This window comes from Bombus vancouverensis, chromosome 8 (assembly GCF_051014615.1).
Source record: "Bombus vancouverensis nearcticus chromosome 8, iyBomVanc1_principal, whole genome shotgun sequence".
NCBI classification, from domain to species: Eukaryota; Metazoa; Arthropoda; class Insecta; order Hymenoptera; family Apidae; genus Bombus; species Bombus vancouverensis.
Window position 1 is genome coordinate 181331 of NC_134918.1, and position 25278 is coordinate 206608.

General features: G+C 40.3%; 1 protein-coding gene and 1 pseudogene across 1 annotated transcript; both read left to right on the top strand.

Annotated features, from left to right (window-relative positions):
- The first annotated feature begins 1473 nt into the window (after nucleotides 1–1473).
- On the top strand, nucleotides 1474–7074 carry LOC143303023 (uncharacterized). Its single transcript, XM_076620736.1, has 2 exons — nucleotides 1474–2424; nucleotides 6219–7074. The coding sequence occupies exons 1-2, from the start codon at nucleotides 1521–1523 to the stop codon at nucleotides 6236–6238; spliced, it is 924 nt and encodes a 307-aa protein (XP_076476851.1). The 5' UTR covers nucleotides 1474–1520; the 3' UTR covers nucleotides 6239–7074.
- A 1697-nt stretch (nucleotides 7075–8771) lies between these two features.
- Nucleotides 8772–15205, top strand: LOC117165540 (rRNA biogenesis protein RRP5-like; annotated as a pseudogene).
- The last annotated feature ends 10073 nt before the right edge of the window (nucleotides 15206–25278 follow it).

Consider the following 25278-nt stretch of genomic DNA (forward strand, 5'->3'; position numbering starts at 1 on the left):
TCAACGTTTGCCATTTTATTCTATTCTTTTCTACTCCCGCACAAATAGCTCCGTTAAATCGTGTCGTTCTCTGTCTTATTCAATTCCGGACGAGCCCCACTTGTAATATCGGAATATATTAAAGATGTAATTTTGTCCGAATAATTATAATTTATTAATAATGGATTGAAAATACAGATATTAGTTAGACAGAGAAACGATGTTTGATTAACAGGAAAACTAAATGCAACGCTCGTATTTTTTATATTTGGTAACTGTCTCTCTCTCTCTCTCTCTCTCTCTCTCTCTCACTAGCAACTCTAACACTCGACAATTCTAACGACTCTATGCTTCGACGTCTCGATCAACTCTGACCCTCGCCAATGCATTCCTGCTCGGTCGTGCTCGCTCTTGCTCTCGTCCTCTCTCTCTCACACACACACACACACACACACTTTTCGGCTCACATGCTCTGGCCTCTCGATTGCCACTCCTTGAAATATGAAACCGTACTTCTGTTTTGACGCTGTTTATCTTTTCTCGCGTCACTGTTACTAGGCGCTCTTGGATGTAAACAAACTACAAAAAGACGACGTACACGGTGTTTTCTAATTTCAGCCGATCTTCAATCAAAGCTATTCTACGATATTACAGAATTATATTTCCCCCTTTTTAATTAATTATATATGTCGGAGATGAAAGGAAAGCCGAAGCCCTTCCTTGGAGATTTTGGGAACATCCTCTAGTACCTTAGCCTAGATTTTATTATAGTTGTAATTGTTTAAGATTTGTAATAAGCGAGATTGGGTTCGAGGTGACAATCGGTCGCTGAACGTAGCCACGGTCACGGGATGGATGTTTTATCTAACGGAGGTCTGGAGTGGTTGTATGTGTTTTCCGAGAAGTGTGGTTGTGGCGGCATGCGGCCTCGAGAGCGGGCCGAGCCACGTGTGATGTTGCCTCGGAGGTGCCGATGCAATGGGACATACATTGTATTTAGTAACCAAAACTCCAGGCAGAAACTGCCTAGCAACGGCGTTTGGAACTCTCTCGATGCTTCCAACGAGTGTGCCTAGCAACGGCGTTTGGAACCTTCTCGATGCTTCCAAACGGGGATAGAAAACAAAATGCAATCGTACAGGGAGAAAAATCTCCACGAGGCCGGCATTCTTGCGATTGCCTTGGAGAGTGATACATCGAGCGTTTTCGAGGATCGCATTTGCGTCTAAGTTAGTTTCGCTTAGTAAGGAGTTATCCCGGTGACCGTGGATTCGTTTGAACTCAAACATTGCTAATAGTATTATTTAATTTAATTATTCGTAGATCGTATTATTCATTAGGCTTAGTGTTTGTTAGACTTATTATTAGTTGTACTTATTATTTGTTAAGCTTAGTGATAGACCTGTATATACGTGTAAATAAAATCTCGGCTTTGTGAAACGATGGCTAGTCCACATGAAGAGTCGTCGCGCGCCCAAAATTCGAATGCTGATCCGACATCAGAAGTGGGATCAGAACCGTTTAAAGTGCTACAAGGGCAAATGGACCTTATGCGCGAGTTAATTCAGACGCTAGCGCACAAAACGGGGGAGCAACGACCGAGTACGGAATCTAAGGATGCAACGTTACCACGTTTTGACCCCGAAGGCGCGGGCGCCGATCCATCCGCGTGGTGCTCTCATGCTGATCTGATTTTGAAAGACCACCCGATGCAAGAGAGTGCGTTACTTTCCGCTCTAAATCGCGCCCTAAGGGGTTCTGCTGCGCATTGGCTTTCACAAATGGTGCGCGGTGGAAAGCTTACCTGGCCAACGTTTAAGGAACAATTTCTTTCGCGTTTTGGTGGCAGAGAGACAGCCGCTTCGGCGTTAATAAGGATATCCAGAGAACGACCGTCGGAGACTGAATCCCCGGGAGCGTACGGTAGTCGCCTCCGCTCCATGCTGCAGATGAAGTTGCAAGATCTAACGATGCCCGAAGTGATCAATGCCCTCGCCCTTTATATACTGAGTTCACAAGATCGACGCTTTCGGCGACTAACGCTCGCGAATAATATCAGGACGGAGGACCAATTTCATGATGAAATGAGGATTCTCCCTTACAACGATCAGCCGACATTTTCGCCAAGAAATTCACTAACGGAACCTGAAGTTAAACGAAGCAGGCTATCAGTTCCTCGGATTAAGTGCTACCGCTGTGGTGCTCACGGACATAGGAGAACGGAGTGTCGCCTGCAAACACAAACGGGGAAGGAGCAGGATATACGAAACCCGAAGGAAAAACGACCAGCCGCATCGTCGAAGGTGACCTGCTTCAAATGCCACGAGGAGGGACATATCGCGCCTAATTGCCCATCATCGCGGAAAAGAAACTACGATTCCATTGACGAACGCCGGATCGACTCCTGTGTAGTGGAACCTCCGGCTGGTAGATTAAGCCATCTGGGTGAGTCGTTTCCATTTTACTTTGATTCTGGGGCCGAGTGTTCGTTAATCAAAGAGTCCCTAGCCTCGAAATTTTCGGGTAAAAGAATAACCGATGTGGTAGTGATGCGGGGGATCGGGAATACTTGTATTAAGAGTACACTTCAGATTTTGTCCACTGTTCGTATTAACGATCTTACATTGGAGATAGTTTTTCATGTCCTTGCTGACGATTACCTAAAATACGACATCATGATTGGTCGCGAGATTTTGAGCCAGGGATTCGACGTAAATATCGCGCAAGATAGCCTCGTTATTTGTAAAACAAAGGTCGTTAACGCTTGTGGTAAAGTCGCAGAAGATGCGGTCAACATTAACGAGGTTGACACTGATGTGATCGGTAACTATAAAGATCGATTAATCTCTGTTCTCGAAAAATTCAAAGAATCATTCATTACGGGTTTCCCGCGTACTCGCGTCAGTACGGGCCAGTTGGAAATACGGCTAATCGATCCCAACGTCACCGTGCAGAGAAGCCCTTACAGGCTTAGCGTGGAAGAGCGAAGAATAGTACGCGAGAGGATAGACGAGTTAATTAAAGCACAAATTGTAAAACCTAGTAATTCGCCGTTCGCGAGCCCTATAATACTCGTGAAGAAGAAGGACGGCTCAGACAGATTGTGCGTAGACTTTCGAGCGCTGAATAAAAATACGGTCGCGGATCGGTATCCCTTACCCCTTATTGCTGACCAAATCGCGAGATTGCAGAGTGCGAGATACTTCATTAGCCTGGACATGGCTAGCGGATTTCACCAGATCCCCATTCACCCTAACTCGACGGAATATACTGCGTTCGTTACCCCCGACGGTCAATACGAATACGTGACGATGCCGTTTGGGTTGAAAAATGCACCAGCCGTTTTCCAGAGAGCCATTTTCAAGGCCTTAGGCGACCTCGCTTATTCGTATGTCGTTGTTTATTTGGACGACGTTCTAATAATCGCCGACTCAATAGATCAAGCTCTAGAAAGGTTGCACACTGTACTAAACACTCTCGTAAACGCCGGATTTTCTTTCAATTTCGCTAAATGTTCTTTTCTGAAGACGTCGGTACTTTATTTGGGATATGTAATTCGTAACGGAGAAGTTCGTCCAAACCCGGGAAAAATACAAGCTTTGAATTCTTTACCTGCACCGTCGACCGTCACACAGCTTAGGCAGTTTATAGGTTTGGCCTCTTACTTCCGAAAATTTATTCCTAAATTTTCGCAAGTGATGAAACCCTTGTACGCACTCACTTCTAGTAACAAGCACATAACTTGGACGGACAGGCACGAAAAGATAAGACAACAGATAATTTCCGTTCTGACCGACGCGCCGGTGTTAATGATATTTGATCCCAATCGGCCCATAGAGTTACATACCGACGCTAGTTCGGAGGGGTATGGAGCTATTTTAATGCATAGAGTCGAAAAGGAAAACAGAGTCATCGAATATTATAGTAAAAGGACCAGTCCCGCGGAATCTAGGTATCATTCGTACGAACTGGAGACACTAGCAGTAGTAAGCGCCGTTAAGCATTTCCGACACTACTTACATGGACGGAAATTCTTAGTAGTTACGGACTGTAATTCTTTGAAAGCCTCCAGCAACAAAGTAAACTTAAACGACCGGGTTTATAGGTGGTGGGCTTATTTGCAAACATTCGATTTTGACATCATGTATCGAGAGGGTAAACGAATGGCCCACGTAGATTTCTTTTCGCGAAACCCCGTAGACTTGAATCGCCGTATGATAGACAAGGTCGCAGAGAAAGAGATTAATCTGGCCGAGATCTCCGAAGACTGGCTATTAGCGGAACAACGTCGCGATCCGCAAATCTCCGAAATCGTTAATAAATTACAGAACGAAGAGCTCGCGGAAGATATCGCGAATACCTACGAACTGCGATCCGGTACACTTTACCGTAAAGTACAACGAAAGGGCAGAACCCTTTGCTTACCCATTGTTCCGAGAGGTTTTAGATGGTCCGTCATCAACCATGTGCATCAGTCAATTATGCACTTAGGATGGGATAAAACGCTCGAGAAGCTCTATGAGTATTATTGGTTCGAGGGAATGGCGAAGTATGTTCGCAAGTTTGTCGAGAACTGCCATGCTTGTAGAGTTTCGAAGGCTAGTTCAGGTAAAATACAGGCTGAACTGCATCCTATACCTAAGACCGGCATACCGTGGCATACGGTGCATATGGACATAACGGGCAAGCTGAGTGGCAAGAATGACTCGAAAGAGTATGTCGTCGTCTTGATCGATGCCTTTACGAAATTCGTGCACTTATATCACACACGCAAATTGGATTCGCTCAGCGTTATCAAGGCACTTAAGTCCGCCGTGTTTTTGTTCGGTAGTCCCTGTCGGATAATAGCAGATCAGGGTAGATGTTTCACGGGCCGGGAGTTTCAAGAATTCTGTGCAAGCAAACAAATCAAAGTTCATTTGATCGCGACCGGTGCAAGTAGGGCCAATGGGCAAGTAGAGCGTGTTATGAGCACGTTAAAAAATATGTTCACAACGGTAGAAACGACCGGGCGTTCGTGGCAAGACGCGATCGGGGAGATGCAATTGGCTTTGAATTGCACCATCAACCGCGTAACCAAATCGAGTCCTTTAGAGTTATTGATTGGTAGAGCAGCAAGACCGTATGACTTATTACTACCTGATAACATCGAGGAAAAAGAAATAGATATCTCCAGTGTAAGACAACAGGCAATAAAAGAGATGGAAACTAGTGCTAGGTATGACAAAGAGAGATTCGATAAAACCAAAGCTAAAGTAGTTAGGTTTAATCCTGGTGATTTGGTACTACGCCAAAATGAAGAAAGGAACCAGACAAAATTGGATCCAAAATTCAGGGGTCCGTTTGTGATATCGGAGGTCCTGGGAGGAGACCGATATACCTTGAAAACACTGGATGGGAAAAGGTCATACAAGTACAGTCATGACAGGTTAAGGAAAATGCCGGATAGTCGCATTCCTGCGGAGTTGGATGTCTGTTGTGATGACGAGAACAGTGACCATGGCGATGCGAGTACCCCGATCCCAGAGGATCGTAGAATTATATGAGCCCAGGTGCGGCCATGGGACGGAGTTCAGTGCGGTCAGGCACTGGGAGTGACGATGTCACGAAGCTGGGAGCCGGTTTAGTACCGACAGCGACGATGTCACGAAGCTGGGAGCCGGTTTAGTACCGACAGCGACGATGTCACGAAGCTGGGAGCCGGTTTAGTACCGACAGCGACGATGTCACGAAGCTGGGAGCCGGTTTAGTACCGACAGCGACGATGTCACGAAGCTGGGAGCCGGTTTAGTACCGACAGCGACGATGTCACGAAGCTGGGAGCCGGTTTAGTACCGACAGCGACAATGCCACGAGGTTGGAGCTGGTTTAGTACCGATAGCGACAATGTCACGAGGTTGGAGCTGGTCTAGTACCGACAGCGACAATGTCACGGATTTGGAGCTGGTCTAGTACCGACAGCGACGATGTCACGAAGCTGGAGCTGGTCTAGTACCGACAGTGACAATGTCACGAGGCTGGAGGCGGTCTAGTGTTGACAGCGATCGTGTTACGAAACTGGTTATGTAACGAACTTTGAGAGTATGTGCGATTCGAAGGATGAGACCCATTTGGGTGTGAAATCGAGAATGGTCCGTCATGTCATTACGACCCGACTGAAAGCACGCAGAATGCAACTGGCACTTTGAATGCTAATCACAATGACACTAATCTTGTTTCCTTTTGTTTTGTTGACGAAGGTACACCCGAGGACGTGTGATAGTCAGGATGGCCGTGTCGGAGATGAAAGGAAAGCCGAAGCCCTTCCTTGGAGATTTTGGGAACATCCTCTAGTACCTTAGCCTAGATTTTATTATAGTTGTAATTGTTTAAGATTTGTAATAAGCGAGATTGGGTTCGAGGTGACAATCGGTCGCTGAACGTAGCCACGGTCACGGGATGGATGTTTTATCTAACGGAGGTCTGGAGTGGTTGTATGTGTTTTCCGAGAAGTGTGGTTGTGGCGGCATGCGGCCTCGAGAGCGGGCCGAGCCACGTGTGATGTTGCCTCGGAGGTGCCGATGCAATGGGACATACATTGTATTTAGTAACCAAAACTCCAGGCAGAAACTGCCTAGCAACGGCGTTTGGAACTCTCTCGATGCTTCCAACGAGTGTGCCTAGCAACGGCGTTTGGAACCTTCTCGATGCTTCCAAACGGGGATAGAAAACAAAATGCAATCGTACAGGGAGAAAAATCTCCACGAGGCCGGCATTCTTGCGATTGCCTTGGAGAGTGATACATCGAGCGTTTTCGAGGATCGCATTTGCGTCTAAGTTAGTTTCGCTTAGTAAGGAGTTATCCCGGTGACCGTGGATTCGTTTGAACTCAAACATTGCTAATAGTATTATTTAATTTAATTATTCGTAGATCGTATTATTCATTAGGCTTAGTGTTTGTTAGACTTATTATTAGTTGTACTTATTATTTGTTAAGCTTAGTGATAGACCTGTATATACGTGTAAATAAAATCTCGGCTTTGTGAAACGATGGCTAGTCCACATGAAGAGTCGTCGCGCGCCCAAAATTCGAATGCTGATCCGACATATATATATATATATATATATATATATATATATATATATATAAATATAATAAAATATATATATAATATATATATATATGTCGGGTTTACATTAGAATTAGGGTTAGGGGCGTGAAACGAATCTTCGTTTGGGTTACACGTTGTCGTTATGCAATAGAGAAGACATTGACAAGTGCAAATACGATTATTATAGAACCGGACAAGTAACCGTGGTAGTTAGGTACTCGAGAAACTAATGACAATGATCCTAGGTTCAATAACGAATCCGCGGTCCACGGGATGATAGATGAACGTGCTCACAAAATCTAAGTCGGACGCGTAATATTCACTGGTCGTAAAGCGTTACTCCTTTCATCAATGAGATCGCGAGAAAGAATGACTTTCCCGTTCTGATGATGCCACAGAGGAAAACTATAATGGGGTGTGTCTAAGGACACGAGATCATCGGATTCGTCGAGAAAAGTCTTCGTTTAGAATGTAAGGGAAATTGGCGTTGCTGCTAATTGGTCAATCTCCATATCGGTGGTTAGAAAAAGATGCTAGCCGCCCTCGAGGGAAAGTTGCTAGTGGAAGACGCCGCTCGTTGAAAAATAGGTCTCCCCTATTTTCCCATAGGTGGGACAAAGACTGTTTGTCTGTTTGAAGGACTTTAGTTGACTAAATCTTAAGATTTATAACGGGCCTTCAGGCTAGCCGAACATGTACTGCGGAGACGCATCGACATCTGGCAATAATCTTACTCGGAGAATAGGCTCTGCGTGTGATGAGCTACAGGACAGAGACCGTTGGAATGTTTACCGTCGCGTGCCGTCACAAATATTTCTTTTAAGGAAGGCTATAGAATTACTCCATACCTTTGTTAGACAAAGCGTTCATCCCTTGACCGCGACTACGTTAGGCGACGGACTGTCGCCTCGAGCCAAAGCTTACTATCACTAATCTCGAACAATTACAATTGGATTGAACAACTACAATTGTTTAATTACAGCTATAGTAGACTCTAGGTTACAATGTTGCGGGATTATCCAAAATTCCAAAAGCTCCGGTGTTCTTTCATCTCCGACAAATATAAGTACTGTCGAGAGACGCTCGTACAAACGTATTCGTAAAAACAGTGTATGATTGCTCGCAGATGACTCGATAACTCGTATAACTCCGTTAATTACCGTTAATAACTCGTGAAACTCGAATTATAACTGACTCGCTCGCGACTGCTTCCTCTTATTGATAAATGATTTTTTGTCTATTACACGCCTGTCAGATTTCTTTACGAGCAGAACTGTAGCAAGTGCTATTGTAGTAGAATACAAAAAAATGATGAGTGCCTATGTGGGTGTAACGTTTATCTGCAGTTACGAAAATCTGAACTTTAGAAAGAGAACGTTGTTGTGGAAGTAATGATAAGTAAAGTGCGAGTGTTTGTGTAAATTCATATTTTTATAAATTGAAAAAATTATATCTGAGCAGACGATTGTTTTATTATAAATGTTATAAGGAGTACTATATCTTGTATATTTCATACCTCGTTCGGTCTAATACTTTATATATGAAACCTATAGTGGTCATTGTTATCTATATTCATTCAATTAATATTTATTATTAATATTTATATTGAAACAATTTATGTTTATGTCTATGTATGAAGCATAAAAGTTTCAGCAACTATATGGTACGTGGTATTAGCACTATGCTAGGCATTATTTTACATTAGTCTTTGATTCCCGCTCTCTCGCTTGCGCGAATGAGAAGGATTAGGTTCTTACTTCGTTGGAATTGAAACTTATAACTCAACTTAATATGCCTTCGCAATTACTTAACTTGTGACTTAGAGAGTACACGTAGATACCCCGACCATTACACTAAACGATTGTATGTGCCAGTTTATAAAATATGTACGTTGTCATTTACTATATAACATTTAAACCTGGCGACGTGGTAAATGTAAAGATTACAAATATTGATAAACTGAATGATTTCGTTAATGTACAACTTGGTAAATTTAATGTTAAAATTCCACCAGATCATATATCTGACGAAGATCTAAGTCCCTTACAAAAGCTGAAAGTCGACAAAGAAGTAGAAGCAAGAGTCTTGTTCGTTTATATAGGCCGAAAAAAGTATATCTCACTTTGAAAAGGTCTTTAATAACGAGTGACTTGCCCATTTTAGGAAACATACAAGACGCGAAAATTGACTCGAAACACCACGCAACTATCGTTCAAATACATAAGCGTGGAATATTGGTAAAGTTTTTCGGGGATGTCAAAGGTTGGATTCCACATACTGCCCTCGAGCTGGAAACATCTAACGTAAATTGAAACTATTCAACTGGACAAACAATTTTGGTAAAAATTCAAACAGTGAACACAGATTCGGGAAAAGTAGTTCTAAATGTGGCTAATCAAGACATAAAAGTTGAAGAAGCAACATTCGATATTCGTGAAGAAGTAGAGGGCACAATAATAGAATCATCCGCTCAGGGATTATATTTAAGAGTCAGTAGATATAAAGGACAAACTGTTAGTACAGGATTTTTACTAGATGGTCACATGTCACCTTGTATGGAGATTGCAGCTCTACTAGCATCAAAATATGTTCCTGGACATACACTTTCAGCTCTTCTATTTGCTACAGTACCTAATTTAATTTTAACTAGGACTTTTGCAACTCAAGGAAGGTACAGGAATTTTGAAAAACTGAAAATAGGAGACTGTATACCCTGTACGATCAAGGATATGGGTATAAGACTGGTATAAGACTTATTTTTCCAGTTGCAGAATATACGCCATTTGGATATGTATCCCATAGTAACGTTAGTAATTTTAATCTACTGCACACAAACCAAATTTTATTGGCAAAAATATTTTCTATTAACAGGAAAGAACAACAATTAAGACTAACATTACCGCTAAAGAAAATATACGATGGTCCATCTAATCCTAAAAGTAGAATAGTGGCAGCATTGAATCCATTGATCCTGTATTTTAATAAATTAGTAGAACTTTCAAGGAATTCATATTACAAAAACAGACCCATTGCATCTGTCAAATTAGGGCAGAGAGTTACTGGAGAGATTGAAAAAATTACGCCTGATTGGTTGGTTGTTCAATTGCAGAATAACTTGCTAGGTATAGTGTCTAAGAATCATTACTCTGAGAATAAAAAAATAGGGGACAAAATTTCTGGGACGATTATATGGAAAAATTACGTACATGAGCTTGTCCAATCGACCACGTTATCGTTAATAATGCATAAGTGCCAAAATATGTGCCAAACAAAATAAGCAAATACAATTTCCTGACGGTAAATTGCTACGTGGTAGAATCTTAATGGTGACAAATTGGTTTATCCTGATGCTCCTTCAAAGTATTGGCAACGGAACTTTAGCTGCGATACCTGTACGTCGTCACATAAATAGTTTACTGCCAGATCTAACACCTTATACTATTCATTCTAAAATTAAATGTTACACCTCATTAAATTTCAAAAAATCCGATATTATGTCTCTCAGCGTCATAAAATCTGCATTTGAAAAGAAGTGTTGTGTGAGAGAGAAATCGGATGATAATAATAACTTAAAAAGAAAGAAGCAAAATCAAGAGTACGTGGCACTCGCCAAAAAAATAAGAATTGAAAAGTTACGGGAAGACGAAACATGAAAAACAAAGGGAAACGAAACAGAGAAAAACCAGAGAAAGATTTAGAAAAGGAATATTCAAAGAGAATGTGTGTTGAACAAACAGGAGAAGAAAAGATTAAACTGGAAGATACCAAAGCCTCCGAAGAAGATTTGAAATATGCTGACTCAACTCTCCTTCAGGATGAAGAGTCATCTTGCGATAGTGAAGATGAAGTAGAAGAAAAACCAAATCTGAGAAATAAGAAATTATGTGCCGCTGAACGTCGAGAACAAAAAAGACAGGAGAAACGTGAAATACGTCAAAGAGAAGAAGCACTCGCCAATAACCAGTTACCAAATTCTGTACATCAGTTCGACAGATTAGTTTTAGCTAGTCTAGACAGTTCAATAGTATGGTTACAGTATATGGAATATCATTTACAAACAACAGAAATCGAGAAAGCAAGAGCAGTTGCAAGAAGAGCGGTGAAAACGATTAATTTCAGGGAACAGAAGGAAAAATTAAACGTTTGGAAGGCTTGGTTGAACTTGGAGTCTAAATTTGGATTTCCTAAAGCACTGAATGATGTTTTTCAAGAGGCAGTGAAGTCTAACGATTCACTGAAAGTATACAGTCACATGTTGACTGTTCATGTCGAGGCTAGCAGGCAGATGGAACTAGAGAAAACAATTAATACCATGATTGGAAAATTTAACTGTATTCCCGAGATGTGATTTAATTGTGGAGAAGGGTTGCTAAAAATGGGTTTGAGGGACAAATCGAGGCATATTATGCAGAGAGCATTCCAATCTTTGCCAGCATCTGAACGTATGTACACTACAGAAATAAAGAGAGAGCAGTAACTCTGTTTGAGCAAATTCTAAGTTCTTATCCGAAACAGGTGGATATATGGTCTTGTTATGTTGATTCTCTAGTTAAATCTAATGATACTGATATAGCAAGGTAAAAATATTTTTTCAACTATATTTTGTCTTTTTAATTTCATACAGAATTTATCTTCTAATAATTTGTATTTACAGGAAAGTTCTAGAGAGAGCAGTTGTTCAGGCATTACCGCCTAGAAAGGTAAAGATCCTCTTTAAAAAGTTGAGCTATGCGTACGTAAAACATAGTGTCTCCGACATTGTGCGACAAGAGTAGAGCAACAGAACCAATCGAGGATGGAAAAAGTACCATCAATAAGAATACTAAACAAAGGAGAAACATACACTATAAGCAGGGCAGTAGACCAACAGAGACCGATTAAAACAACAAGAGAAGTACAGGACTGCGCAAATACAAAAGAAATAGAAATGGAAATAATACAAGAAGACGACGTAAAGAGCAATACTAACAAGGATCTACCACAACATAACGAAAGTTGGAGAACTGTAACTCCCAGCAAAAAAAGAAAAATAAACACAAACACAAACGATAGGAGGACCACAGAAACAGAAAGTCAACAATGGCTACAAGAAATTCCTACACAAAACTCCTTCAGCTCACTGACAGAAGAGATGGACACAGACCCTACAGAAAAACCAAGAACACACACTCCCAAGCCACCACCAATCTACATAGACGCAAAAATAATAGACCCCCTCATTGATCTGCTAAACAGCACGGCAGGAAAAGAAAACTGCACTATCAAACAGCTCAAACTGGACCAGGTAAAAGTACAAACTAATACCCCAGAAACCTACAGAAAAGTAACTAAAGCGCTAAAGGAAGAAAACGCTGGGTATCACACTTACCAACCCAAATCCGACAAGAGCTGCAAAGCAGTCATCAGAGGTCTACACTCCAAAACAAATACAAACAAAATATGCGAGGAATTGGCCAAGATCGGACACCAGGTAAGAACGATCAACAATTTAGCCAGATTTGACACTAAGCAACCACTACCGCTATTCCTAATAGAGTTAGAACCGAAAAGCAACAACAAAGAAATATTTGAAATTAAAAAAATCTCAAACACAATAATCACAGTCGAGCCACCCAGACATAAAAAAGATATACCACAATGCATGCGGTGTCAACAATACGGACACACAAAAAACTACTGCAACAGAAACCCGGCGTGTGTCGAATGCGCAGGAAAGCACCTAACAGTGAACACAAGCCAGCTACAAAGGCTGCGTAGTCAGAAAACAACTACAAAGCAAACTCTTCCCGCCGATTCAAAACAGGACACACAACAATTTCCACACGCAACAAGACAACACAGAATCTATGTCAACACCAAATACACAGCATGTAATGAACAATAACCACACTAACACCAATACCGTCAAAAACCGAAGCTACGCGCAAATAGTCAACCGGTCGTCACCCCTAGATAATCAAGAATAGAACAACCACAGCAACGACGCTACAGAAATCAAAGAGTTAATAAAACATTCCATAAAAAACACCGAAATACTCACAAAAATGATAAGCGAACAAAACGAACTCCTCAGACAGCAAACACAGCAGATAACAGACATGTTACAATTACTTACTAACATGATGAGCAAAAAATAAAAATAGACACGCTTAAAATAGCAACCTGGAACTCTAACGGCCTACAACAAAGGGCCCTAGAAACTAAAACATTCCTGTATAGCAACAACATCGATATACTACTCGTTTCAGAAACACACCTCACAATGAACAGCTATAAAAAAATACCGCACTACACCATATGCGACACCAAGCATCCTTCAGGGAAAGCACACGGAGGGATGGCAGTAGTAATAAAAAAACGACATTAAACATCACCTACACAGTCAGGTCAGTAAGGAACATATACAAGCAACCACCGTTACCGTACAGACTAACAGCAACCAACTGCAGTTGTCAGCAGTATACGTACCGCCGCGACACAAATCTACAACGCAAATGTGGGAAGAGTACTTTCGACACTTAGGTGACAAGTACATTGCAGCGGGAGACTATAATTCAAAGCACACACTATGGGGATCAAGAATCACTACACCTCGAGGTAGAACCTTGGAAAAATACATTAGAAACAATAACCTCAATATATTATCCACAGGAAGACCGACATACTGGCCGACAGACCTGAGCAAAATACCTAACCTGCTAGACTTTGCAGTTACAAAGGGGCTAAACGCAAATAAACTAAACATAGCACCCAGCCTCGAGCTTACCTTCGACCATACGCCCATAATAATTGAATACAGAAACAAACCAATACTTTACAGCAGCACAGAGAAGCTATGCAATAAAACCACCAAATGGCAAATATTCAAAGAAATAATAGAGAGCAAAATCAGCTGCAACATCCCACTGAAAACACCTGAACACATCGATCAAGCAGTAACAACATTCGCAGAAACTATCCAAGAAGCAGCAAGGGCAACCACTATACCTGAAACAACCAACAGACAAACAAAAACAGTTCCACTAGACATCCTCGAAAAAATTAGAGAAAAAAGAAAAGCGAAAGCAAAATGGCAAAAACACAGAACAAAAGAAAACAAAAAACACCTAAACAAATTCACAAAAGAAATAAAAAACAAAATAAAAGAGCACAATAACAACGAGTTCACAAAGTTCATCGAGTCATTATCTGCTCACGAGAACTACAACTACTCCCTATGGAAAGCCACAAAAAAAATAAAGAAGACAATAAAACTGGTACCAGCAACCAGAAGAATGGGCAAGAAGCAACGAAGAGCAAGCTGAAGAATTTTCCAACCACCTATGCAACACATTCACACCACATAATATCAACAACAGCAACCACAATAGTCATACGGACGAGGATGCGCTAACTACTAGTACACCAACTGACAATCACTACACCATACCCAAAGCAACAGCACAAGAAATCAGAAACATAATTGAGAAAACAAAAAATAATTAAGCACCAGGAATCGACCTAATTAACGACAAAATCTTAAAAAACCTTCCGCCAAAAGGAATAAGACAAATCACAATAATAGTTAACGCAATACTAAGAATACAATACTTTCCAAAAACTTGGAAACTGGCACAAATTATAATGATACCCAAACCAGGCAAGGACCCACACGAAACCAAATCCTACCGACCAATCTCACTACTTCCGGTGTTCTCTAAGATACTAGAAAAAATAATTTACGACCGGATAAAACCCATAATAGAGAAAAATCAACTAATACCGGATCACCAATTCGGATTCAGAAACAAACACTCCACAATAGAACAAACGCACAGACTCGTCAATGAAATCTTACAGGTGCTGAAAACAAAACAATACTGCACGGCACTCTTTATGGACATCGAAAAAGCATCCGATCTCACAAGGACATAACCTAACAAACACGATAATGGTACCCCGCTGGGGGTAGCCACCCACATGTTATATTAGTATACCGCTATAATATTTTACCAAATGTCCTACTGGACAAATTGTAAAAATTTAAATCAATAAATAATAAAAAAAATGTTGAAGAGCAGCATGGTACTGAGGAAGACATGACTCGTGTTCAAGAAATGGCTGTAGAATATGTAGAAAAGCAGTGTACAAAATGATTAAAAATAATAAAACATTTTGACACATATTTCATTACATCACGTGAGCAAAACCTATGTTACGTCGCGCAAGATGATCCGTGCGACGTCCTTCATTGTCGGACCGTCAAAACCCAAGCACCATTAAACAGGCCCTCAATAAATCTAAGGCCCCACCATAAAACTTTAACTTTTTAACGTCATTATTTTAACACATGTTTTAAGTTAATCCTTTTGTCCTGGAGGACTTTTTAAGCCTAGAAAGGTTTTCGGTTTATAGAGGGTTATTGGAAAGGTCCTTAGGCTTATTAGGCGCTCTTAAAAATTACGGAGACTGCGGGCAGTGACCTAACGGAAAAAGTGGATATTTATCTAACGGAAAATCCGGTTTTTTCCTGTAAACAATGACACCCCCTAGCAAGGTTGGTAGGAGGTTTCCTTCTCCTCTCACCACTCATTAACATGACTGAAACCAATAGGCATCACATATCGTTACTCTCACCTTATTAACGAAAAGTGTGAGGAACGAATCCGCTTTCTTCGTTCAAGAAAACACACCCACACCGAGCTTTCCTCCGTAATTGCATGAGATCGGAACATCAGTCTCCTCTATTACTACGTCAACTACAACAAGAAACTCAACTGTAAGGGCCTTGCTGTATTACCAAAGAATACTGTGCATGTGTATCGCATCTTCATACGCCAAATCGTCGTCTACGACATATATCATACGCAACGGCGTAAGTTCGTTGTATCAATTTGTTGAAAATATATAGTTTATAATCCTGTTAATCGCAGCGCTATACCACCTCAACCACCTCTATTATCTTAACGGAAATCAGGAGATCGATCTATTCTCGACGTTGATTATTATAATCGTAACGGGAATTTACGACTCCCGCTGATGTGTTTCCGCGCGATTACGTCTCCCCGCGATTGGTTGAAAATACAACCTTAATTACACAATACCTAAAACAGTCCAGTTATGTAAAGTTTTCTACCACATATGCAAAATACTATTAATATTGATACAGATAAAAATGAAAAAAGTAATAATAAATTGACATATTTACAATTTCTCTGATCTCAAGTGCGTCCTTTTTATTGATTATTCTGTAATGACAAAAACAGGAATATGTCTAATCAAAAATCTTTTAGTACGTTTGGGACGCAACTGCTCCATTGTGCAGCAGTAGTTTTAGCTAATCGATCGTTACAACCACGTCCGCGCTATTGACTTCTTCAGAGGTCTCGGCGACATTTGAATTGTGCCTGAAATTGTACAATTTGGTTTTGTAGGTACCCAGGTAGATACCCTTGTCCAAGAAGTCTTCGTTTTTATACTTCCCGTTCGTGGTTATTATGTTTTGCGTCTATCTTCTTAAGCATATTTTTGAGGTAATCCATGCTGCATCATGAAGACATTAAATAATGTAGATTTATATTGTTTCGACTCGAGATCTCTACCGATTCATTTATGTGATGCTCTGTATGAAGTGTATCATCGATCAATTTGAAGAGAGACACGATTTGAATTTTTGGACGAACTACAAATTTTTAATAGTTAGTAGCCAAAATTGAGAAGCTAAATCAAAAACCGCGCGGTCACCGTCTACTTTTTCATAAATGTAGTCATAGACTATGGACATAAAAATATGGATCGTACCATAAGTCTATGGTTTATTCATCTCTGGATATAATGTTCTTGATTCGTGATGTAGTCGCGCGTGGGTTGCCTCGTTGCTTATTGCCCCGATGTAGCTGATTCCTCCATCTGGTTTAGGATCAGTTGCCTGCAGCTTGTGAAGCAAAAAAATCAGAGACTGTTGAAGAATTTTGAAGATAGATCTGTCTTATACTGTTCATTCTAAAATAAAACGAAATATTTCATTAAGTTTCACAGAATAAATTATTATGCCTATTTGCATGGTAAGATTTGCTTTCGAAAAGAAATACTATGTAGAAGACAAGTTGTGCGATAATAATAACCAAAACGAGTTGATATTTCTAATTTCATAGAGTGCTTACTTCATAAATGAAATTTTGGGGGTGCCCTGGAGAAAGTACTTGTTACGTTCAGATACTGGCAAAGATTGCAATGCTCTCTGCATAATGTGCCTCGATTTTTAATAATCCTTCTCCACTATTAAATCATGTCTCGGGAATATGTTTAAACTTCCCAATCATGGTATTAATTGTTTTTTCTAATTCCATCTGCCTGCCAGCCACGACACGAACAGCCAACATGTGACTGTATATTTTCAGTGAGTCGTTAGACCTCACTGCCTCTTGAAAAACATCATTTAATGAGTCAGGAATTCCAAATTTCGATTCTAAATTCAACTAAGCCTTCCAAACGTTTAATTTTTCCTTCTGTTCCCTGAAATTATTCGTTTACACCGCTCTTGTCGCGACTGCTCTTACTTTCTCTATTTCTGTTGCTTGTAGACGGTATGCCGTATACTGTAGCCATACTATTGAACTGTCTGGAATAGCTAAAACTAATCTGTCGAACTGATCTACAGAATTTGATAACTGGTTATTGACGAGCGCTTCTTCTCTTTGACGAACTTCACGTTCCTTCTGTGTTTTCTGTTCTCAACGTTCAGCGGCACTTAATTTCTTATTTCTCAGTTTTGGCTTTTCTTCACAATCGTTAGATGACTCTTTAGGCTGAAGGAGAGTTAAATCAGGGTTGTTATCCCAGTAAAATCCATACGCAAATATCCTTGGCTTCTGCTCGTTATCGTCACCATTATTAACATTGTTAAGCGCATATCTCAAATCTTGTTTGGAAGGTTTGGTATATTTCAGTTTAACCTTTTCTTCTCCTGTTCGTTCAACACACGTTCGTTTTTCTCTGTTTCGTTTTTTATCTTTGGTACTTTTTGTAACTTTTCAATTGTTATTCTTTTGGCGGCTACCATGTTCTCTTGATTTTGTTTCTTTCTTTTTAAGTTATTAATATCATCCGATTTCTCTTCCACACAATAATGGAAGATAGTGTCACGTAGAAGACACAGGAAATCGCGAAATTAACGGATCATGTCTTGTGAATTTGAAGTGTGTAGGGCGTAATAGATGCCAAAAGAAAACACTCGGAGATATTTAAACAGTATATTTATTAACAATTCTCTCTTTCGACACTTTGCGTAGAACTCGCGATTACACTTGACGATTCGCAATTCTCGGTTACAACTGATAGACGATGAGTTAAGGTGGCGATTGAGCAAAGTGCGCGATATAAATTAAGATGATGACTACTCAAGGAACGTAGAGGAACTGTCCTTCTGTGACGATGACGCTGCGGAGGTGTGACTAAGGGTACGAGATAATCGGATTCATTAAGGAAAGTTTTCCTTAGGAAAGTGAGGGAAATGAACGTCGCTGTTAATTCGTTAATTTCTATGTTGATGGTTGAAGAAGGATAATAACCGCCCTCGAGAGAAAGTTGCTAGCGGGAAGCGTCGTCCTTGAGGAAAACAGATTTCCCGTATCTTCCTGCAGTAGGTGTTAGAGATTTAGGGACTGTTAGGATAAAGACTGTTTGTCTGTTTGAAGAACTTAACTAGTTAACTAAATCTTAAGATTTATAACAGGTCCTCAAGCTAGCTGAACATGTACTGTGGAGATGCATCGACGTCTGGTAATCGTCGCACCCAGAGAATAGGGTCTGCGTGTGGCGAGCCACGGGACAGAAACCGTTGGAATGTTTACTGTCGAGTACCGCTACAACTATTTCTTTTTAAGGAGAACTATACTATTACCTCATACTTTTGTCAGGCAAAGCGTTCATCCCTTGACCGCTGCTACGTTCGGCGACTGGTTGTCGCCTCGAGCCCAAGCTCATTATCACAAATCTCGAACAATTGTAATCGAGTTAAGTTATAGAGGCTAAAATATTGAGGGTTTTCCGATGAATTCCAAAGGAAGGCCCCGGTGTCCTTTCATCTCCGACATATATATTTTGTGGCATGCTTGTAAAATCTAGACATCATTCTTTTGATAGCTTTTTATGATTGTATCACAATTTTAAGATTAATTAAACGAATATTTAATAATGATTTTAATATCGAAAGTAACGATTATTATACTACGAATTTTTATATGAATAGAGTATGTTAGAATATGTGAAACATAAGATCCGGTCAAGTAATAGGAACAAACGAAAAACAGTTTTGTACGAAGAAAAACAAGAAAGATATAAAGAATAACAGGCTTTGTTTTCGAGAAAATTGATCTTGGAAATCTGTTTGAAACATGTAAATTTGGTTAGTTACCGATTAAGCAGAGGGAAGTTATTTGACGTGCAAAAATAAGAGAAAAATGTGGAATAAGATCTTTCCATATAAAGCTTCATTTTCAAGAAAAACGAATTTCTTCGTGCTCAGTTGATAACACTGTTCAACACGTAATTTTGCAACCTTCAATTTCTTTTACCACCGTTCCTGGTATGCCATCTACACCAACCGCTTTATTCCGGTTCATCTCAGCTCCGGCATCCAGTAGCGCTTCCTTCGTGATCAAGCCCTCGCTGACACTAATACTCCCGTGGGTTCTACTTATATTTCCCCTCGGTCTCGTTAAGAAAAGCTACGTCATGATAGCCCTGTACGGCCTTCGCTATGGATCCCTGCCCAACGAGGCACAGAACTCCTTTCAACCCTTCTCCTTGTTCGTTCGAATCAGTTTCCTCATCTGCCTCTTCTTTTTCCGCAACTCCTAAATCCACTGTGCCGCGTCTCCAGTTCCTCTCGCCATTGCTCTCTAGCTCTTCTTCTCGTCGTCATCACCTCCTTTCTTAACTTCATCAACTGTTCACTCCGCCAATAATTATGATTTTTCTTGCTCATCGGAGGGTAAACCCTTTTTAATTCGGAGGTACATGAGGTTTCCACTGTAACAGCATACATCGAGCCCTACTGCATAGATGTCCCTCGGTACATGTTACTAATCTTTCTTAATTAACCATTGCCACCAGGTGGCTCACTTAGCCAGATTGACACATACCATTTCATATTGAATAATACTTCACTTCATACATGTAGATGGCACCACTCCTTAATGTATCATAAAGCCCCTAAAGAAGGGGCCCGTTTACCAATATGGCAACCGTATGACACGTGCGCGTCTCATCACGTCGTTCAAATTATTATGTGAGCCCTACTTCCTACACTGCATTGCATATAAGCATTTGCATTTGCATTTCCCCTATCCCATCAACTCACAGTTGACCCTAGTGACAAGAAAACCTCACCTTGCCCCAATGCTACCACCCACATGTACCTTCTTCAATTCATCGATCTACTAATATTCATGTGCCAATCCAGCAGGTATTAATCGTGTCGAAGCCACCCAAAGGGCAGTGTTAGTATATTATTGTGTTCCATCGTGTGCAATTGCATTCTCTATCATACTTCATAATCTTACACCATTTAAATCTATTATATTAATTATCATCTCGAAGCCAATATTAAATACTGTTGCGTTGTCAATTAATACAAAACCATTCTCGTTATTCAATTAAAAGTAAAATAAATAACGACTAAAACAAAAACAAAACACGATAAACAGGCTTAGCGTGATGAGTTATTGTTATTAAAGGCGTTTTTAATCTTTCCATTCTTAACCATTAATTTAATAGTTTGTAATTAATTAATTAATTAATTTGTAGTTATGAAGCTATAATAACTCATCAATAAATGCGAACAACCAACGTCCTTTCGAATTATCTACAACAACGTACTCACGCATATTAAACATTTACTAATACGTTATATACATTAATTTATTACTTTTTAAATTATCTACTGTTTCCTATTAATTCCTTTCTCTCTAATTCCACTCTCTAATTCTTTCACTGTTTTCCATTATGAACTGACTTTATCTGACGAGTCATTATAGTTCCAAACATATTTATCCTAAGCTATTGTATTTAAATTACTTAAGGTTGAAAATAAATTTCTTCTTAAAACTTTATATTTATATAGTTGTTCAATTATATTATGTAGTATTCTACGTAATACTCCTTCATTATATTACCACTCTTTATTATATTTTATTGAACTCTGGCTTCTTCTAATTCAATTCTAATTTTATTTCCTTTTAAAGTTTTATCATTTAAATTGAGATTCGTAATTCCATTTTCTATAGATACTCGACTTTACCAACTCCTCTTCATATTTTAATTCAATAATTCAATAATTTATTGCTTTATATTCTTTGATATTGTTCATCTATGACTCATCACGCCATGATTATCGAGCATTACACTTCTTGTTTCTCTCACATTTAACATTAGATCCTCCAATTATTCCATTTATTTTTGTTCAGCGAAGATATTACCATTTAATTATACCCAAACATATTGTAACTCACTCACTCGATCATAATCCACGTCGACTCCCTTGTAACATACACCCTTTTTTTTTATTAACGTGGAGGAAATCCGCACGGACACCAGGTCGCTTCTGGGGAAAAGCGGCGTGGTAGTGCCGGACTCCAGCCGACTAAAACCTCCACGATGACCGCCCCGGCTGCGATTGAAAGGGGCCCGGGAACTGGTGTGAGCGATACACCGCCCCCCCCCCGCCTAATACCGCCGCTTGATGGAGCCATGTAACATACACCCTGGTATTCACTTAATACTATTCCACTCACACCAATTCTCCTATCACCTCATCCCACTTCACACCCCTTACAATTTATCGTAATAATTCATTGCACTTCCCTCCCCCTTTGTAATCCATTGTAACCCATTGCAATTTTGTTGAAATTCGCACAAGCATACTGTATTTTTGACCAGTCGTGGGGAGACGCTTTTGCTAGGAAATGCATCAACGGAAGTCCATTATTAAAATGAGCATAGATATCCTAGCGAGATCCACTTCATGAATAATAATTCAAAGTCAATTTTTAGATATCAAAAACCTCGTTCCCTAAACACTACGCAAGCCAAGACTTACCTCTCAAGTAAGTACATTAGTAAAAGCAAGTAAGTATCTCCTTCATATATGCTTACAACCAAGTAATAATTAATAAAACACATAAACATTGATAGATATATGGAGAGTTAAAAACCTCCTTCTCTAGTCGATATTAGTAAACAATTAATCGTATAAACTCTATAGTCAATTACAATAAACTATCTGCTGTTAAATAGGTAAAAAATGCTAAACTTCATCGTACCTGCACAATGTTTATTGCCATAATAATAATATTACTATTATAAAATTAATATAACTTTAATATAATTTAATATAAAACTCCACTTCTCAGGATATCCTGTTCTACCTCCTAAAATCGAAACATTCTTCACACATCACCGCGCTTCGCCCAAGTCTTACCTCGTAGGGGTACACACCTATTAAGAGTAAGTACATCCTTTCCTATTGACATGTCGAGTCACGATCCGAGTCCGGGCTCGAGTCGCTATCACGGTGAGGACTTGGGGTAGGTAATGATTCTTCACTGAAGCTATCCATCTTCTTAGACCACGGAAGTGACTTTTATTGACACAAACAAAAAGGTTACAGAGTTGACGCAAACTGACGATGATCATACACTTGCAACACTAGTGACAATGATCTTAGGTTCACTAACAAATACGCAGCCAACGGGATGGTAGGTGTACGTACTCCATGTCAGATTCTTTGGTGATATTCACTGACCGTAAGGTGTCAACCTTTTCGTCGATGAGATCGCAAGCGAGAGAGCGAGTTTCCGTCCCGATGATGCCACAAAGAAGAACTATAATGGGGTGTGTCTAAGGACACGAGATCATCGGATTCGTCGAGAAAAGCCTTCGTTCAGAAAGTAAGGGAAATTGGCGTTGCTGCTAATTGGTCAATCTCCATATCGGTGGTTAGAAAAAGATGCTAGCCGCCCTCGAGGGAAAGTTGCTAGTGGGAGACGCCGCTCGTTGAAAAATAGGTCTCTTCTGTTTTCCCGTAGTTGGGACAAAGACTGTTTGTCTGTTTGAAGGACTTTAGTTAGCTAAATCTTAAGATTTATAACGGGCCCTCAGGCTAGCCGAACATGTACTGCGGAGACGCATCGACATCTGGCAATCATCTTACTCGAAGAATAGGGTCTGCGTGTGGCGAGCCACAGGACAGAAACCGTTGGAATGTTTACTGTCGCGTGTCGCCACGAATATTTCTTTTAAGGAGAGCTATAGAATTACTCCATACCTTTGTTAGACAAAGCGTTCATCCCGTGACCGCGGCTACGTTCGGCGACTGACTGTCGCCTCGAGCCCAAGCTCATTATCACGACTCTCGAACAATTACAATCGGGTTGAATAACTACAATTGTTCAATTACAGCTATAGTAGACTCTAGGTTACAATGTTGCGGGATTATCCAAAATTCCAAAGGCTCCGGTGTTCTTTCATCTCCGACACGGCCTTCCTGACTATCACACGTCCTCGTGTGTAACTAAAATATCGTGTTTTCTTACATTAGATTCAACTGACATTATTTACGATTTAACTAAATGTCCAAGCAAGTCAAGGGTCCAGTGCAATAACAAAGTTTCGTTCGGAGGTTTGACAACAGAAAAATAAAAGAGAATAGGAATTTGTAATGTTATAATTTGTATTCAAAGTGTTAGGTGCGTTCTGTGAGTCGCCAGTCAGACCGTAATGACACAACAGATCATTTTCGATTTCGTACACTGGTGAACCTCAGTTTGTTGGATCATATTGCCACGTTGGGTGCATTACACCCAGAAAGCACATAAACCCACTCAACGGGTTACAACCAAAAGCACATCAACCCACTCAACGGGTTACAACGAAAAGCACATCAACCCACTCAACGGGTTACAACAAAAAGCACATCAACCCACTCAACGGGTTACAACAAAAAGCACATCAACCCACTCAACGGCTTACAACAAAAGGCACGTAAACCCACTCAACGGGTTACAACAAAAAGCACGTAAACCCACTCAACGGTTTACAACAAAAAGCACGTAAACCCACTCAACGGTTTACAACAAAAAGCACGTAAACCCACTCAACGGTTTACAACAAAAAGCACGTAAACCCACTCAACGGTTTACAACAAAAAGCATATAAAACCACTTGGTGTATTACTACGACCACAACGCAGTGTTAATGATCCTCTGAGGTCAGTGTACTTGCATCGTTATTATCACCGCCGTTGTTATCACCGCAGACGTCTAACTCAGCAGGGACGCAACCTTCTGGCATTTTTCTCAGTCTGTCGTGTCTGTCCTTATATGATCGTTTGCCGTCTAAGGTTTTTAGGGTATATCTATCTCCTTCCAAAGTCTCTGCTATTACGAATGGACCCCTGAATTTCGGATCTAACTTCGTCTGGTTTCTTTCCTCGTTTTTGCGTAATACGAAATCGCCAAGGCTGAACCTAACTATTTTAGCTTTGTTTTCGTCGAACCTATCCTTATCGTATTTGGCGCTTGCTTCTATATTCTTTATCGCCTGCTGTCTTATATGGGAGATATTTACTTCTCTTTCTTCGATATTGTCGAGTAGGGATAAGCCGTAGGGTCTCGCTGTTTTACCGATTAGTAGTTCCAACGGGCTTGACTTAGTCACGCGGTTGGTGGTAGAATTTAAGGCCAGTTGTATTTCCCCGACCGCGTCTTGCCAGGACCGCCAGTTGCTTTCTATTGTTGTGAACATGTTTTTTTTTTAGCGTACTCATAATACGCTCTACCTGTCCGTTGGCCCTACTAGCTCCGGTCGCAATTAAATGGAATTTAATGTATTTATCTTGACAAAAGTCTGGAAATTCTTTGCCCGTAAAACATCTTCCCTGATCCGCTATTATTCGCCAGGGACTGTCGAATAAAAATATAGTACTTAAGTGCTTTAACGGTACTAAGGAAATCTACTTTACGAGTATGATGCAGATATGCGAATTTACTGAAGACGTCGACCAAAACAATGACATACTCTTTCGAACCACTTTTACCGCTTAGTTTGCCCGTTATGTCCACGTGAACTGTATGCCAAGGTATGCTGGTCTTAGGTATAGGATGTAATTCAGCTTGTATTTTACCTGAACTGGCCTTCGAAACTTGACAAGCGTGACAGTTCTCTACGA

What these genes read in the sequence shown, in the direction of transcription:
- LOC143303023 (XM_076620736.1), top strand. Translation starts at nt 1,521, where the DNA reads ATGGACCTTATGCGCGAGTTAATTCAGACGCTAGCGCACAAAACGGGG. An exon ending in TGGTAGATTAAGCCATCTGG is followed by an intron (nt 2,425 to 6,218) that starts GTGAGTCGTTTC and finishes TTGTTGACGAAG; the next exon opens with GTACACCCGAGGACGTGTGA.